The 14,813-nt window shown below is 39.5% G+C and overlaps 1 protein-coding gene across 2 annotated transcripts in view; it reads right to left on the bottom strand.

Moving 5' to 3' along the window:
- Positions 1 to 14,813, bottom strand: part of NELL1 (neural EGFL like 1) — a 794,433-nt gene that overhangs the window by 413,196 nt on the left and 366,424 nt on the right. For both annotated transcript variants that reach the window (XM_032413839.1, XM_032413840.1), the window contains exon 13: positions 6,020 to 6,145. In XM_032413839.1, coding sequence (XP_032269730.1) covers positions 6,020 to 6,145 — 126 coding nt within the window. The remainder of the gene's footprint in view (positions 1 to 6,019; positions 6,146 to 14,813) is intronic.

Genomic DNA, 14,813 nt, shown 5'->3' with positions numbered 1-14,813 from the left:
TGATGTAGGACACTGATTGATTTGTGAATATTGAATTACCCTTACATCCCAGGAATAAATCCCACTTGATCATAGTGAATGATTTTTTAATGTATTGTGGACTGTTAGCTAGTATTCTGTTGAGGATTTTCTGTCTCCAGAGCCTTACATATCTCAGAATGCAGCCTTGTAGGCAGGGCCCTTCCTCCAGAAACTGTTCGAGTCTCTGTCTTCATTACTTCCTGACCCTATGTTACCCACTCTGGTTTTTCTACTCTATATTAAGGAGGGCAATTCTCCTCCCTTCAGATTCTTCTCTGCCATTCTCGGTCTTACAAAACCAGACTACGTATTAGAATCACTTGGACCTTTAAACAAACTGGAGCCAGGTCTCAGTCCTAGACCAAATGCAAATCAAAATCTCTAAGAGTATATCCCAACAGTGACTTTTTCCCCCCATGTCCTGAGTGATTCCAACCTGAGCTGAGGGTTGAGAACCTCTGCACAAAAACAGTCAGGAGTTTGGAATCCTGCTTTCAGTACTGTCACATCCCTCCTCTGGAAGGGGAGGTGGGTAATGGAGCCAACTACCTATTTAAAGGAGAAAAAAAAGAAAAAAAAAGGAGCAAAAAAAGAGGGGGAGAGGACAAAACAAAGGAGGTGGGGGGACATACCAGCCAAATCAAAGCAAAGGGTAAATGTCTAATAATCATCAGAGATTTTAGTTGGATTTCGGAATATCTAAAACTCTAACTCTTGTTTTGACTTTACTTATTCAATATATTAATAAATGTTTTCTGCCATCTTTAACAAAGGTAGTTTTGCATCTTAAAGCATTTGATACAGCATTTTCACTCAAGTAGAAGTAGTCTACAGATCTATTACTAGAATTTCATTCTTAAAGCTATCTCACCTTTTCTAAGACTGAGAGTCAAGTAATTAGTAACTTATCCCTTTAATGCTGCCAGACAGTCAAAAGTAAGAACAAGCATGTCCAAAACAAGCACACACTATGTGCTTTAAAGATAAGGATAATCAATAGAAATTTTACTACCATGCTCTATCAAGTTGCAGAATGTTCTATTTTGGCTCTATTTCATATGGCTCTGCTCAATAAAACGACATCAGGTACCTCATATTTCAAAGTGTTCTTTATATCATCAACCTTAGGAGAAAAGCTTTTTTCAGAAAACTGGTCTAAAATTTCTAACAGTTACCTCTTACTCCTAAATCTTTTAAACTGTTGCCTCACCTCTTTTCATTATAAGATGCTTAATTGAAACCACTAAAATTAATGTACTATATCTAACTTTAAGCTTTTTTGAAGTATTTCAAACATATACTTCCTTCAAGCTTTCTTCCATGCCAATATCAAGAAAATACAAATCCTTTGAACAAGGTAATAGAACTCACATAGGATATAGGTTATCTCACTTCTTTCTTTTATTTCTTACCTTCATGGGAAGCTTTTGGCATAAAAATGAATGCTTACCCATTACTGTCAAGTACCTGTCTTATTGCTGCATGCTTTTGTCATAAATCACAGGTATCCTGCTTTCAAGCTGCCTGAGTATCTAATGATAACATCTTATCAAACAAGCTAAACATGGGCAGTTTAACTGCAGATAAATGAAAGTCAGGGACCAGTAAATCAAGGAGTCTGACCATTGCAAAAATCAAAAGGTACAGAGAAGAGAAAAGCACCCCACCAGCCCAATTTCAGGGAATCCTCCAATTTCAAAATTCATAAAAGAGCAAGGGCAACCCAGGGGTCTCTTACAGGAGAGAAAGTGATGTAGACTCACACAAATCCTAAGGCCAAAAACTGGCCCAAGCATCAAATGCTTTCAATTTCACCCTTCCAAAGGGCAAGGGAAACCTTCCTAGAAAAAAGTACAAAGGCTCGTATAGAATACGTGGTCATGTCAGGGAATCCCCAGCCTCTAGGTGTAAAAATTAAGTTATAACACATTTTTTTTTATTGTTATGTTAGTCACCATACAGTACATCATTAGTTTTTGATGTAGTGTTCCATGATTCATTGTTTGTATATAACACCCAGTGCTCCATGTAATACATGCCCTCCTTAATACCCATCACCAGGCTAACCCATTCTCCCACCCCTCTCCCTTCTAAAACCTTCAGTTTTTTCCTGGAGTCCATAGTCTCTCATGGTTTGTCTCCCCTTGTGATTTCCCCCCTTCATTTTTCCCTTCCCTCTCCTAATGTCCTCCATGCTATTCCTTATATTCCACAAATAAATGAAACCATTTAAGTTGTGGGTAAGTATTCTCAATGTTAAACCCTCCTTATTTTCCCATGAGATATGATTTTTTTTTCAATTTTTAATAGGATAAAAAGGGGGGAAAGAGTTAAAGTTTCTTTTCTGTTTGACACATTGCCTTTCCCCTCCAGCATCAAGTTTAACATCTTTTATTGTCACAGGTGCAATCTTTCTAAAAGGACCATGGTTATCAGCATGAAGTTTGGAATGGCTATTTTAGGGTTTCTTCTTTGAACCTTATAAAGGACTAACAACTAACATGGGATTAAACACCCAATACTGATCTAAATTCTACTGACTTTCAAGAGGCAAGACTTTCAATTTGGCAAACACTGGAACATTTTTGATAGTGAATATACATTTGAGTTTTTTCACGTGAAGATGTTGCCTCATTAATCATGAACTCTCTGGGCACAGAGGTCATTTATCACTATTCTCAGTGACCATATTTCCTAATACTCATGACTGATACTAATGATGTATTAGATATATGAATAAATGAATGAAATGGGTGAATCAATCATTCAATAATCTATTACCAAAGTTGATAGATCTTCTTTACTTCTAGGCTTACTAATTTTTAGTTGAATCTAATTTTTCAGTATTACTACTGACCTCTAGGGCAGTTAGGGTCAAGCTAAATGGCATACTAAAAGAAAGAAAACAGTGACCTTGACATACTTAGAAAACAACAGTAGCAGCAGATACTAATTGATTTGGGACAGAGTCTAGAATGAACTTTGGAAATCAGGAATGCCAATAATGAGAAATGCTGTATGAGGAACTTGGGGCAAACAAAGGATGCCTTCAAGTCTGTCAATTTCTCCAGAAAATGGGCTTTAGAAAATGAAACATCTGAAAAGACGCCTTACAGTGGCCAACATCTATTATATACCTTACTTATTACCATAGACAAATAGCCACTTAGAGGAAGAAGTCTTTGCCAATAAAGAAATGACAGAGATTGGAGGTGGGGACCTGATCTATCTTGGAGAGCAAAGAGCACCTTTGGCCTAACAGGCTTACTTTCAGGAACCAAGGTAAATATCAGAGTTCCAACTTACTATGCAAGCACCTAATGGAGGCCCTGGGATCTGGTCTAGAGGAGAAATGGCAGGGAGAATGCTTGTCTCTTAGCTCTCTGCACTCCCATTCATATTCCAGACTGTAAAATCCTACCCTAATCCATTCACTGCATGTTAACATGAGTTAACTCCAGTAGCTCCTTGTGGCTTGCAAAAACACTCCACACACACTATTCTGGAAATCAAGCAACTTTTTCTTATTGCACTTTGCTTGTCCTTCCATCATAGCACTTAGTACAGATATGCTTAATATCATCATCATGTTTTTGAGACTACTTTCCCCAACAGACTCTGTACTGTTGGGGGGAAAAGGGTTATTTTAATAAACAGCTCCTGTTAAAGGAAACAAAATCTGTTGAGAATCTATTAAGTGTAAGTCACTACGTATTCATTAGCACCATTCGCCAAATATTTCTGGTTTTCTAAACCTTCTAGGCACAAAGCAGAGCTGCATTTCTTCATCCCCTTGTAGTTGGCTGGGTACTGGTGACTAGCTCCAGTCAACGAGCAGAGTGTGGGAAGGGTATGTGTCACTCTCTGATAACAACACTGAATGACTGTTTCAAGACCCTCCAGGCTCTTTCCCATCTTGGTGACTGGCAATGTTCATAATACTGACTGTTCCATCTGCTTGTACCCCACAGTAATTATGATGAGCAAAGCACCCCTCCTGTTGACCAGTGAAAGACAGACAAAACCTTGTTATTTTAAGTTAGTCATATTTGGGGTTGTTACTGCAGAACATCCTATCCTGACTGATGCAAGTGCCTGCAAGTGCCATGATAAATGTTTTCATATATACAATCTGATGTTCACAATAACCTAAGAGCTACATATAACAGGTAAAGCAGATACAGCGGATATGAGCTGTATTTTATAAATCAAATTTAGAGAAGTAAATAGCCCAAGGCTAGTTTTGTTCATTCCTTCATTCAATAAATATTTGTTGAGCACGGCACTCTGCCAGGCTATGTTCTCCACAACCCCAGCTCCTCCAACTAGGTTATGTTTTAAGTAGCAAAGATAGGGAACAAAAGAAAAAAGGTCCCAACTCTCAGATCTTACATTCTAATAGAGAGAAATTTTTGAAAATCACATATAAAAAATAAAAACTCTTCAAGGTAATAAGTGATAGAAAATTAAAATCAGGTGATAAGATAATGGGTAGCTAATTATATAAATCAGAGAAAGTCTCCCTGAGCTTCTTTTTTTGGGGAGGGATGCTTGGGTACCCACTGACACCCATATCCTTGTCTTTTACTCCAGTAACACAGTTTGCTTTCTCAAAGTAATTCTATAAATAATACATTTTCCATCTTGTTCCATATATAAACCACCAGGCAGGGCACCTATCCTTAAGAGGCTTTCAACAAGCACGGAGCTCCAATCTTCCTTCCTTTGTGAAAAAGTAAAGCAGAGGCGGTATTCTGCTATGATTTCAACAAGACCTTTCTACACAGCAGGGCCTTAATCAAGGTTTACAGAGTTGCATGATATGTGCTGTTGTTGTTAGGAGGATATTCACTGGTTCCTTCTAATCTTAGGGTTAAGTTAAATCATAAGAACAAAGAAACAATCATATAAAACATCAGATGTTTAGATTGTTTGTTTATGGGTCCAAAAGACTTTTGCATCCCCTTTAAAATGTTTAGCTCTCAGCATGCTGTGTTGATGCAATCTCTTTTTTCTCTACGAATTTTAGTTATACTACATGAAAGATAAAGGAGATTGGCCATCTGTGGCCATCAGAAACCTGTATTAATCTCACATCACCAGCTCCTTAGCCAAAAAATAGTAACATAAATACACAACAATCAATGGGAAAGGTTATTTGGACATAGAAACGTGCTCCCTAACTTTGGCAACTTTTTGCGCTTCTGTAAAGGTCATTGGGAATAAAATACACTAAGAGTGGCAGTCCATTCTGAGTGAAAAATTCAGTTTATAGGCCACTGTTAATAGAACAAAAAAAAGATGCAAGAGTCAGGGAAAGGTACAAAATGACTGAAATTCTGTGTTCAAGGGGCACTTTTCTTATAGATTACAGATTGGTCATTTAAAGACATTTGACCAAAAGAAAAAAGACTCAGAACTTTCTACCATCCTTAACCAATTTACTGTTCATACCTCCATATACATAATTGGAAGTATATTGGAACCCCCAAACCAAATGCCCCACAAAGCCAGCATTGCTCACACGAAGGCACTGCCCATATCCCTAGAATGCCAGTTTAGTGCTGAGAGCCCTGCCATATAGGGGAAACTGACCATCAGCATATGTCAATCCAGAGTCTTGACTGGCTCCCATACATGCCCAATTCCTGTCCGCCAGGTACTCCACTCCCCCTCTAAATTTAATCCTTGTCTTTCCCAATGGGAACAAAGTACATTTTCTTATGTACAAAAACATTTCAGCATGATAGAAGAAAAATAGTTTGATACTTTTCCATTCTTAAAACTGATATCTCTAAGTCCACTGGGAGTAGAAATAAATTATGCAGGCAAAATTTCTTTTACCACTTTTTTCTCCAAAGGGGAGGGTGAAATAGTGCAAGAGAAAAACTAGCTGGGTTACAGTAGTACCTAGTACACTTAGAGTTAAATTTAACAACACACATATGGTACAGAGAAGGACTGAATCAGAAAAACAGTGTTGCTTCTTCATGCTCACCTGTGCAAGAGAAGTCATCCACTCGGATGTAGCCTGGGACACAGTCACAGCGATATAACCCAGCCAAGTTCACACACACAGTATTGGCATGACAGTAATGCATCTTAGCTGCACACTCATCAATATCTGAAGGAGAACAAAAGAAGCAACATCACAGTTAGGTGAATTAACTTTATTTAGTGTGATCATCTTACAATGCAATTTAAAAAGGCAAATGCCCATCAAAGCTAAGAGAAAAAGCAAGATGCAGTAAACACAAAACTTAAATGCAAATTCCACTGCATTCAGGTTCATTAGATCCCATCTTGAGCTGAAAGTATTTCGAGAAAGATGCATGGTGAGATGTTAACAGTTAAGAAACCAAGAAGTATGAAGATTGAATCTGCTATTCAATCTTAGTCAATTAGTCTCTCACCAAGAAGGATGCTGGATTTAAACAACCAAAATCAAGGAGTTCTGTGTCCAGTGAGTTGATACCAATTAATATTTATTAGGTGTCCACTGTACATGGTGTAGCTTTTATCAGAGAGATCAAGGGGATCCAGGCCTCTCTGCTCATGTGTCTTACTAAGACACACTTTAATCCATCTGTTAAAAAATGATGGCGCAGCCAGTTTCTCCCATGTTGTATTGTGAATACCGACAACAGCTGTTGTCTAATGCAAACTGAAATCTTTCATTCCTTGACCTGGAGATCCTTCCCATGTGACAGAATGGGCTGATTCAACAAAAAGATCTTTTTCTCTCTGAAATGGAAGTCAGAGCATCACCAGCTTCCTCATAAACATTCATGGTAAGAACTGAAATAACCTACAACCTTAAGTACAGACTTGAGTCTTTTCTGGAAGTTGTTTTCAGAAATGCCTTAAGTGTTCATTTTACTCAGAGTGCTTATGGAGACGGAGAGGAAAGGATCACAGCACAGCATGAGGACCTAACACAATGAGAGTTCTGGTTCTTCCATTTACTAGCCTGTGACGTGCATTTAACCATGCTGAGTCCCAACGTTCTCATCAGTTTGTCATACAGGCCAGTTCTAAACCTACTGCTTTACATCTTTAAATTCATTATCTAATGTAATTCACATTGAATTCCATGATCCAAGTACATGCAGCACTACTGACATTTTGAAGTCTAGAAAACTGAGGCTTAGAGAAGTTAAATATCTGGCACAAAGTCATCCTGTTAGAACAAGCTATACCCAGGATTTGAACTCAGAAGTCAATCTCTTATTTACTATGATTCACTTCATGAAAGCACCTTGAAAATGACAGTCAACCATAGTGTTACTATTAAGGGAATCACCAAAGTCTGTGCTCGCTTCGGCAGCACATATACTAAGGTAATCACCAAAGTCCTAAGGCACTTCATGTGTAGAAACAGAGGATAAAAACACTGTATTGGGGTACTAGGAATCTCACTTATCTATTTTAAAAATAAAAATGGACTGACTTATTTCTTAATAAAACACACTTAAATAATATCAGATTCTTTTCAGCACTAAAGATCTGTCAGCCCATAAATAAAAGTTACTGTGGAGTAATTGAGGTCCTAGAAAGACACACAGTTAGCAAGACTTGCTTAACTGTACGAACAAAACACCAGAAATCACTGAAATGCTTCAGGCAATGAAGTGTTCTACTTATACAAGATCATGTTCTTCCAAAAACGATCCAAGACAATGCACAATTAAAATAAATGGACAACTGAATATAAAAACTATATAAGATTCTATCAAGCTGGGGTATGAAGGGAACTCTCCCATGAATTTAAGACAGAATAATAACCGCACATGAGCATGAGATGTAGTTCAGATCTTTCTGGCACCCAGGGCATTAGAATTCTTTAACAAGTCAATACCTGACATCATTTAAGCATTTTGCTTCACAGAACAGTGGATAGCACAAAAGTCAAGAGGAAAAGGGTTTCAGGAAAGGAGTAATGATCACTTTTGTCATCAGCTAAGAAGCTGAGTAAGATCAAGACATCACTAACCACTGGATTTGGCATGAAGCAATTCACTGGTGACCTTGACCAAAGAAGAGTAGATTTGGGAAGGTGGTGGAGAAAAGCCTGACTTGAGTCAATTAAAGACAGGATGGAAGAGGAGGAAATAGAGACAGAAAAACAAGGCAAACCTTTTGAGATTTTTTTCCCATAAAGAAAAATGGGGTAGTAGTTCTGGAGACACTTGGTGTCGAGAGAGTCTTATTTCAGGATGGGAGAGATCACAGCACGTTTGTACGCTTTTGGGAAGGATTCAATATGAGTGACGCAAACTGATGATATAGAAGAGAGAGATCATTGCAGGAGCCAAATCCTGGGGGGAAGCAGTGCACAGATGGAACAAGTCATCTCTACAACAAGAACAAAGCCAAGATAAGGGAAGATGTGGAGATGGGTTGGCATAGTTGGTGGTAAGATGAAGTCACTCTCCTTTGCTTATTTTTATTTTCTCAGTCAAATGAAAAGAGAGGGTAACGTCTGAGAATTAAGAAAGGGAGGAGGTATCAGATATTTAAGGAGAGGGGATAAGGTATTAAATAGTCATGTTGATAAAAGGGAACAAACATTTACTCAGAGCATATAGTACAGTGGCTGAGGAGCTGCTGTGATTTGTGATCACGAATGAGTTAAGTCAGAGCAGTCAGCATGGCCGTGTGTTTTTCTCCAGTTTCATTCAGGTATTTGGGGGCAGTAGAAGGGTAACTGGGAAGTTTGGTGTGACCAGAGATGAGTTTTTATGCAGATATAATGAGTAAACAGATACAGGGGAATTGAGGGTCTAAAGAAAGAGATGATGATGATGAGGTGCCAAGGAATCTTGGCTATTGAGGAGAGATGTGAGGACATGAAGATGGAGATAGACAGTTGAAATGGATTGGGTATTAGGGGTGGGCGCTCTGCTGTACTTCTCAGATCTCACTTCAGAACTAAAGAACTTAATCCCCCAGCTAATGGGAGTATTGCCTGCTAACAATCATCAGCTGTTATCCTTTTAGGGAAACTGTCCTCGGCTAATGAGAGATAATATAGTCACAGTCAGTCACACTTTCATCCTGGGAGTGAGCTACAACAAAGACTGCTTCTCATTTACCCCAGCTCAAGATAATTCTAAGGGACCATCCAGATTTCAGAGCACTCAGTGAGATTGAGCTAACTTCTCCCTCTGTCCAATCCTGCATTCTTCCCTTCCTCAGAGGCCTTCATCCCAAGAGCATTCCCTAATAAACTTCCTGCATGCCAGCCTCCATCTCAGAGTTTGCTTCTTAGGGAACCCAAACTGCAGTTTCCATGAGGGTACTAGAATGCATGAGCTAGAAAGCAAGGAGACGGGGTTATAAAGTGTGTGCTTGACATTAGTATTTTGGAGCTGATTCAGTTACTGTTGATTTTAAGGTCTTTTGTGCGATGATGGGGGAGTGGAAGAATAGATCATTGTGAGTGAGAGGCTGGGAATACCAAGAGAAGCCAGGCATTGGAAGGAGTTGGTTGGCATTAGTGCTGTTCCTCAAACATTACCAGTTTTCCTCTTTCTGGGCACATCATACAAATGTACTTCCCCATCCTCTTTGAAGTTAAGCATAGCTATATGACCGGGCATAATGTCTGAGCAAAGCATACCACCTCTAGGGGGAAAGATTAAGAGCCAGCACCTGGCTTACCACATTTTCCTGTCCCTGCTTTGGAAATCATGGAAGCACAGAGATGGAGACATTCTCAGCCTGGGTCCCTGAGTGAGGAGTAGGCAACCAGACAAGCCTGATCAACATGTTGCATGAGCTACAAATATGCTTTTGTTCATTTAAGCCGTCGAGCCCACCCTGGCTGGTAGAGGGGTGACTAGGAAAGGCATCTAAAAGAAAGAGATCATTAAACTTGATCTTAAAAGATGCACAGAAATTCACCAAGTAGAGACTGGAGGTGGGGAAAAGTAAGGGAAACTCCAGAGGCTAAACTTGTTGTCTCTGTAGAGTTACGAAGGGAGAGAATCACAGAGTCATGAACATTAATTAGCCTTCTACTAGGCCCTGAAGCAGAGGATGAACAAAATGCCACCATAAACCTAACAGCCTGGCAAGACATTGGGCGAAACTTGTAAGTTCTACCAAGAACGGGAGACCTTTTAACAGGGGGATTGGACGTGGTCTGAGAGGGCCAGAGGAGCAGTCTCTATGGACATGATGTTTCATCGAACACCTAAAACAGAAGTGAAACAGGTGAAGGGGAGAGGAATAACATACCAGACAGAGAAGAATGTTGGAGAAGAATTAGGGGAAGGAGCTTTGTCTATTTAAAGTGAAACTGGCAAGATAAGCTCAGGCCAGATCCTGCTGAGCCTTGTGGGCCACAGGAAGGAGTCTAGACTTTAATCAAGGCAGGGGCACAAACCAATTTCTGTTTTTAAAATACCACTCAGCTGTAGTGAAGAGAATGGACTGGAGCTGGCCAAGCTGAAGGCTAAATCACCTTGGTATTTTACTCTCAGAGATATAGCCACGCTGAACTCCGTCTCATTCTGCCGGGATGCCCAGACATTCTTTAGGATGAGAAACTAGTCAGGACTTGCCTTAGAGTCAATTCAATCTTCAGCCCATGGGCCACAGCTGCCAACCAGGCTGCTGACTACAATGAATATTTCCCTGTCATGGACCCTTGTCAGCTCCTCCCAGAGAGAAACTCCTGGCTCATTTCCCTTAGGCCACTGGATAACTGATGAGAGGCATCTGCCTCATCTCGATTTGAAGGAGTTACTCGACTGTAACAAGCTTATTTTGACTCAAATGGCCAAACCATCCCTTTGTTTCAGAGGATTCTAAGACCCTGAATAAAAATATTTTCAAAAACAGGACAAGGGGATGGTTAGAAGATCCCAGGGAGAATTTCTCACATAAACTTCTTCAACCTTTACTCTCCACAAGTCACACAGGACCCCATGCCATATATCCCCACTGCTCCGATGAGGTGTCTTTGAGCTGGTTTCATTTTCACTTCATACCACTGATAATTTCAACTCTTGCAGATCTCATAATTTCCTGGTACCAGTCCAGAAAAAGACAGCACCAAAATAGAGCAGAAAAGTTGACAAACGTACCAGAAAATTAAACTGTTACAACCTTATCTTTGTTGCCTATCCCCCATTATGCAAACACCAGATATAAAAATACCTGACAGTATAACTAACGCAGAGGGGAGGGAAAAAAATTGTCAAGTGTTTATAGAGTCATCTAGCTGGGTCCCTTGAAACAATAATACAGAAGAAAGGAAGGAATTGAGAATTTCCCCGTTTTTAGGATGGGGCTGGGGATGGACTAGCAACACATTGGCCAAAACAAAGATTGCCTCGTCCTCAGAGAAAGGCACAACCCCGTAGACAGTTTTGATAGGACTCAAGAGTGCTTCAGAAGGAAATCTGATTATAGAAACAATCAAAACAGAATTAACGAACATCTTCAGAGTTGAGATATCCTGAGAAAACAATCTTGAGAACTAGTGAACTGAGATTTTTAATATAAACCTAAGACAAACGGTGCTTATTGTTCAGAAAGATTCTGAAAGGTAATGAATAATTACAACAACAAGCAAATAAACCCCAGACAGAACTCCCTAATGAAAGAATGAACTGATGCTCACAGAGAGAAACGCATAGGGCCCAAAGCATCAAAGATTTTAACCTGAAAGCCATCTGACCTTTGCCCAGGTGGTGCGGGTGTTATGCCTGAAGTCTATTTCTTTCTCAAGCAATGGTCTCTCCAGGTGTGACATTCAATCCAAATCCAGGAGACAACAAGAGGCTCAGCCTAAGGCTGAACCTCAAGGTGGGGGCTGGACACACTCTAGTCCAGGTTCAAGTTAAAGGTCTCAATCAGTCTAAGAAGTTTTTATAAGAACAACAGTTAACCTAATTACTGGAAGGATGAATGGATTAAAAAAAAAACTGCACAATTAGGCACAGGGTAATACCAAGAAGAATATGAGGTTCAATGTGTATAACCTCAGAGGATAAAACTAGGAACAGCCGCCTGGCACCCGGTTAGTACTCATTTTTATGAGTATTTCTCATAGATGTCATTTCTATGTATTAAACACTGTGCTACGTACTCACCAGATAGCATCTCATCACTCCATTTATTCTTCTTGAAGGAAGTAGGTAACCCCATGTCATGATGAGGGAATGCAGCTCAGAGATTATTAGGTCACTTGCCCAAGGCACAAAGTCATAAGCCTAAGAGCCTGGGATTGAATACACATGGTCTGATTTCAAAGTTGGCACAGTCCTCACTGCAGCATTTCTAGCCCTCCATGATGATTCAATCCTATAACTCTGTTAGATACATCTGATGCGGCCAGAAAGCATATGGAAACAAGTAGATCTCCAAATTCTATGTCTGTGTGTAAAGCTTTTCCTAACATTTGTTCTGGTATTATACTCTGTTGGAAGAGCGATGCTACACCATGCATCACTGGTTCTTTGGCTCTTTTAAATCACTCTTAACACTTTCACACTTTAGGCTCCAGTGACCCAGAGCCCCAAAACAGGTAGCAGCATTCTGCTCCCACCTTGAACCCACAGCTTCATACAGTCTCTATGCTGGTTGCGTAAGACTGATTGCCTCCTCTAGGATTAGAAACTAGAGACAAAGGCCTGGTTGTTTGCTTTTCTTTTTCATATTTTTCGAGAAACATCTATAAATCCCACTGCAGTATATATCAGCTCGAGTATAATGGGGCTCAAATTATGATTCATTCGTATAGATTGCTTGTCACCTTTGAAATATTGGAGCTCATCTTCTGGTGGTCTTTTGAGGTAATAAAAATACATGATTTATGTCCCTCCCCAGGATGGTGAAGTAGTTTGTTTTCATTTTAAAAAGGTATACTTATGGACTTTAAAATGAAACTTGATGTGGCATAATGATTCTTCATATATCACCAGCCTCCATCTGCATAAGAGTTCAGAGCAAACATAGAACCGAATTTGGCATTATCATCATTAAATTAGAGTGCAGGGTCTGGGTAGCAAAGATAGAAGCAAATGCAAAGAATTCTCTTGATAAAATCGTGTGTTCTACTCAGACTTGTTTGTAAGAATTTCCTAGAAAAAGGCAATACGGAAAAGGTTGGAGCTGGGGCGTTGGTGCGAGGTGGTTATGCCTACTTCTCATGCATATTTAAAAAGGAAACAGAATGGGGAAAAGCAAACCAAGATTTACTGAGACTGTGCTCTGTTGCAAGCACTGTAGATATCCCATCTCATTATTTCCATCCCATGGACTAGCATCGGAAATTACATAGAGTACCTAGAATTTCAACCCAGACCCCTGTGACTCCAAAAAGCATACTTGTTCTACTCTGACTGCTGGACCAAAAGCACTGGATTGACAGTCAAGAGTCAGGTTATGTTCCTGCTTTTTCTACTAGCTAACTATAGCACTGGCAAGTCACTTTTTCTTCTCTAGACCTTGATTTTGCCATCTATACAATCAGGGAGTTGGACCAGAGAGTAAAGACCACCTGCCCCCCCATCCTAAAGTTCTTGACATATTCAAATTTTTCTGTCCACGGATCATAAAAGCCTACTGAAGCACTTTCTCCCCTCTCTCTTCCTGTTTTGAGGAGCTTGATGTTCCAGAAGCTTTCTCAAGACACAAGTTCTAGAGAATACTATTCAGATGACCCAAGTGTTCTCACTGTTCCTTGATACCTATTGTCAACTGAGTTGGCATCTCCTCTGAAAACCAAGAGCAGCTAGATCTAGCAAACATATATTCATACAAAAGCATAGATTTGGGCAAGTTCTCCACAGACTAGTAAATTAACATGCAGGGCAATTCTACCAGACTTTAATCTCCTACCTTTGTAGAAATCATGAGTTATAAAAACATGGTGGCATTGGCCAGTCAGTTGTTATATTAAAATTATCAATACTCTCCCACTGTGTCAGACTGGATATTTTTTAAAATCTCTATGATCTCTGACTTGAACTGATAAAAATCCAGTCTGGTAGACAAGATATAGATTACTATGCCCTATTTCAGATGAAAGAACAGAAGTCCAGAGAAGATAGAAATAGAGCCCCAAAGGTAGACAGATAATCATTGAGATTTTAACAAAAGCAAGGTCTTCTAGCTCTGAAACTAGTGTTTTATCCAATGCTCAGGCTTCTCTATAATTATGGTTTTCTCCCTGAAGCAAGGACTATAAACCAAATGCCTAACAGAAGCCAGGTAGAAAATCTATATGCAAAATAGGTCCCTTCAACAAAGAAATACATTTTTGTCTCTTATTTTTCTTAAAACATACATCTTTCATTTTCCTACTTCCAAGAACAACAACAACAACAAACAAACAAAAAAAATGTTTCTTTCTTTTAGGGAGAAAGCATAGTGCAAGGCCAAGGACTCATGGAAAGTGACATTGAACCTCAGTGGTGGAAAGACAATAGCAAGAGTTTGGACTGGGAATAACCAGAGTTCCAGTCAGATAATGCCATGAAGGAGTAATAAGACATCATTGCATGGCACTATGTGCTAAGCGCAGTTTAGAAACGTTCAGTAAATTGTCTAAGGTCACATAGCTAGGAGATACACCTGGACTGCCAAGATATGAATTCTGGTAGAATGGCTTCAGAGTCTAACTCTGAACCCTCTAGTACTACCTCTCAGAGACTGGGCTAGATCTCTGATCTTTCTAGAGAAGTTGCATATCCAAGCATTAATTTAATTTTTCAGAATTTGTGTTCCTTCTTTTCCCAAACATTTCAAACCAAGCAAAATATATTTATCAGATTCAA

Source organism: Phoca vitulina, unplaced genomic scaffold (assembly GCF_004348235.1).
Source record: "Phoca vitulina isolate PV1807 unplaced genomic scaffold, GSC_HSeal_1.0 scaffold16, whole genome shotgun sequence".
Classification (NCBI taxonomy): Eukaryota; Metazoa; Chordata; class Mammalia; order Carnivora; family Phocidae; genus Phoca; species Phoca vitulina.
This window is presented reverse-complemented; position numbering and strand designations above follow the sequence as displayed.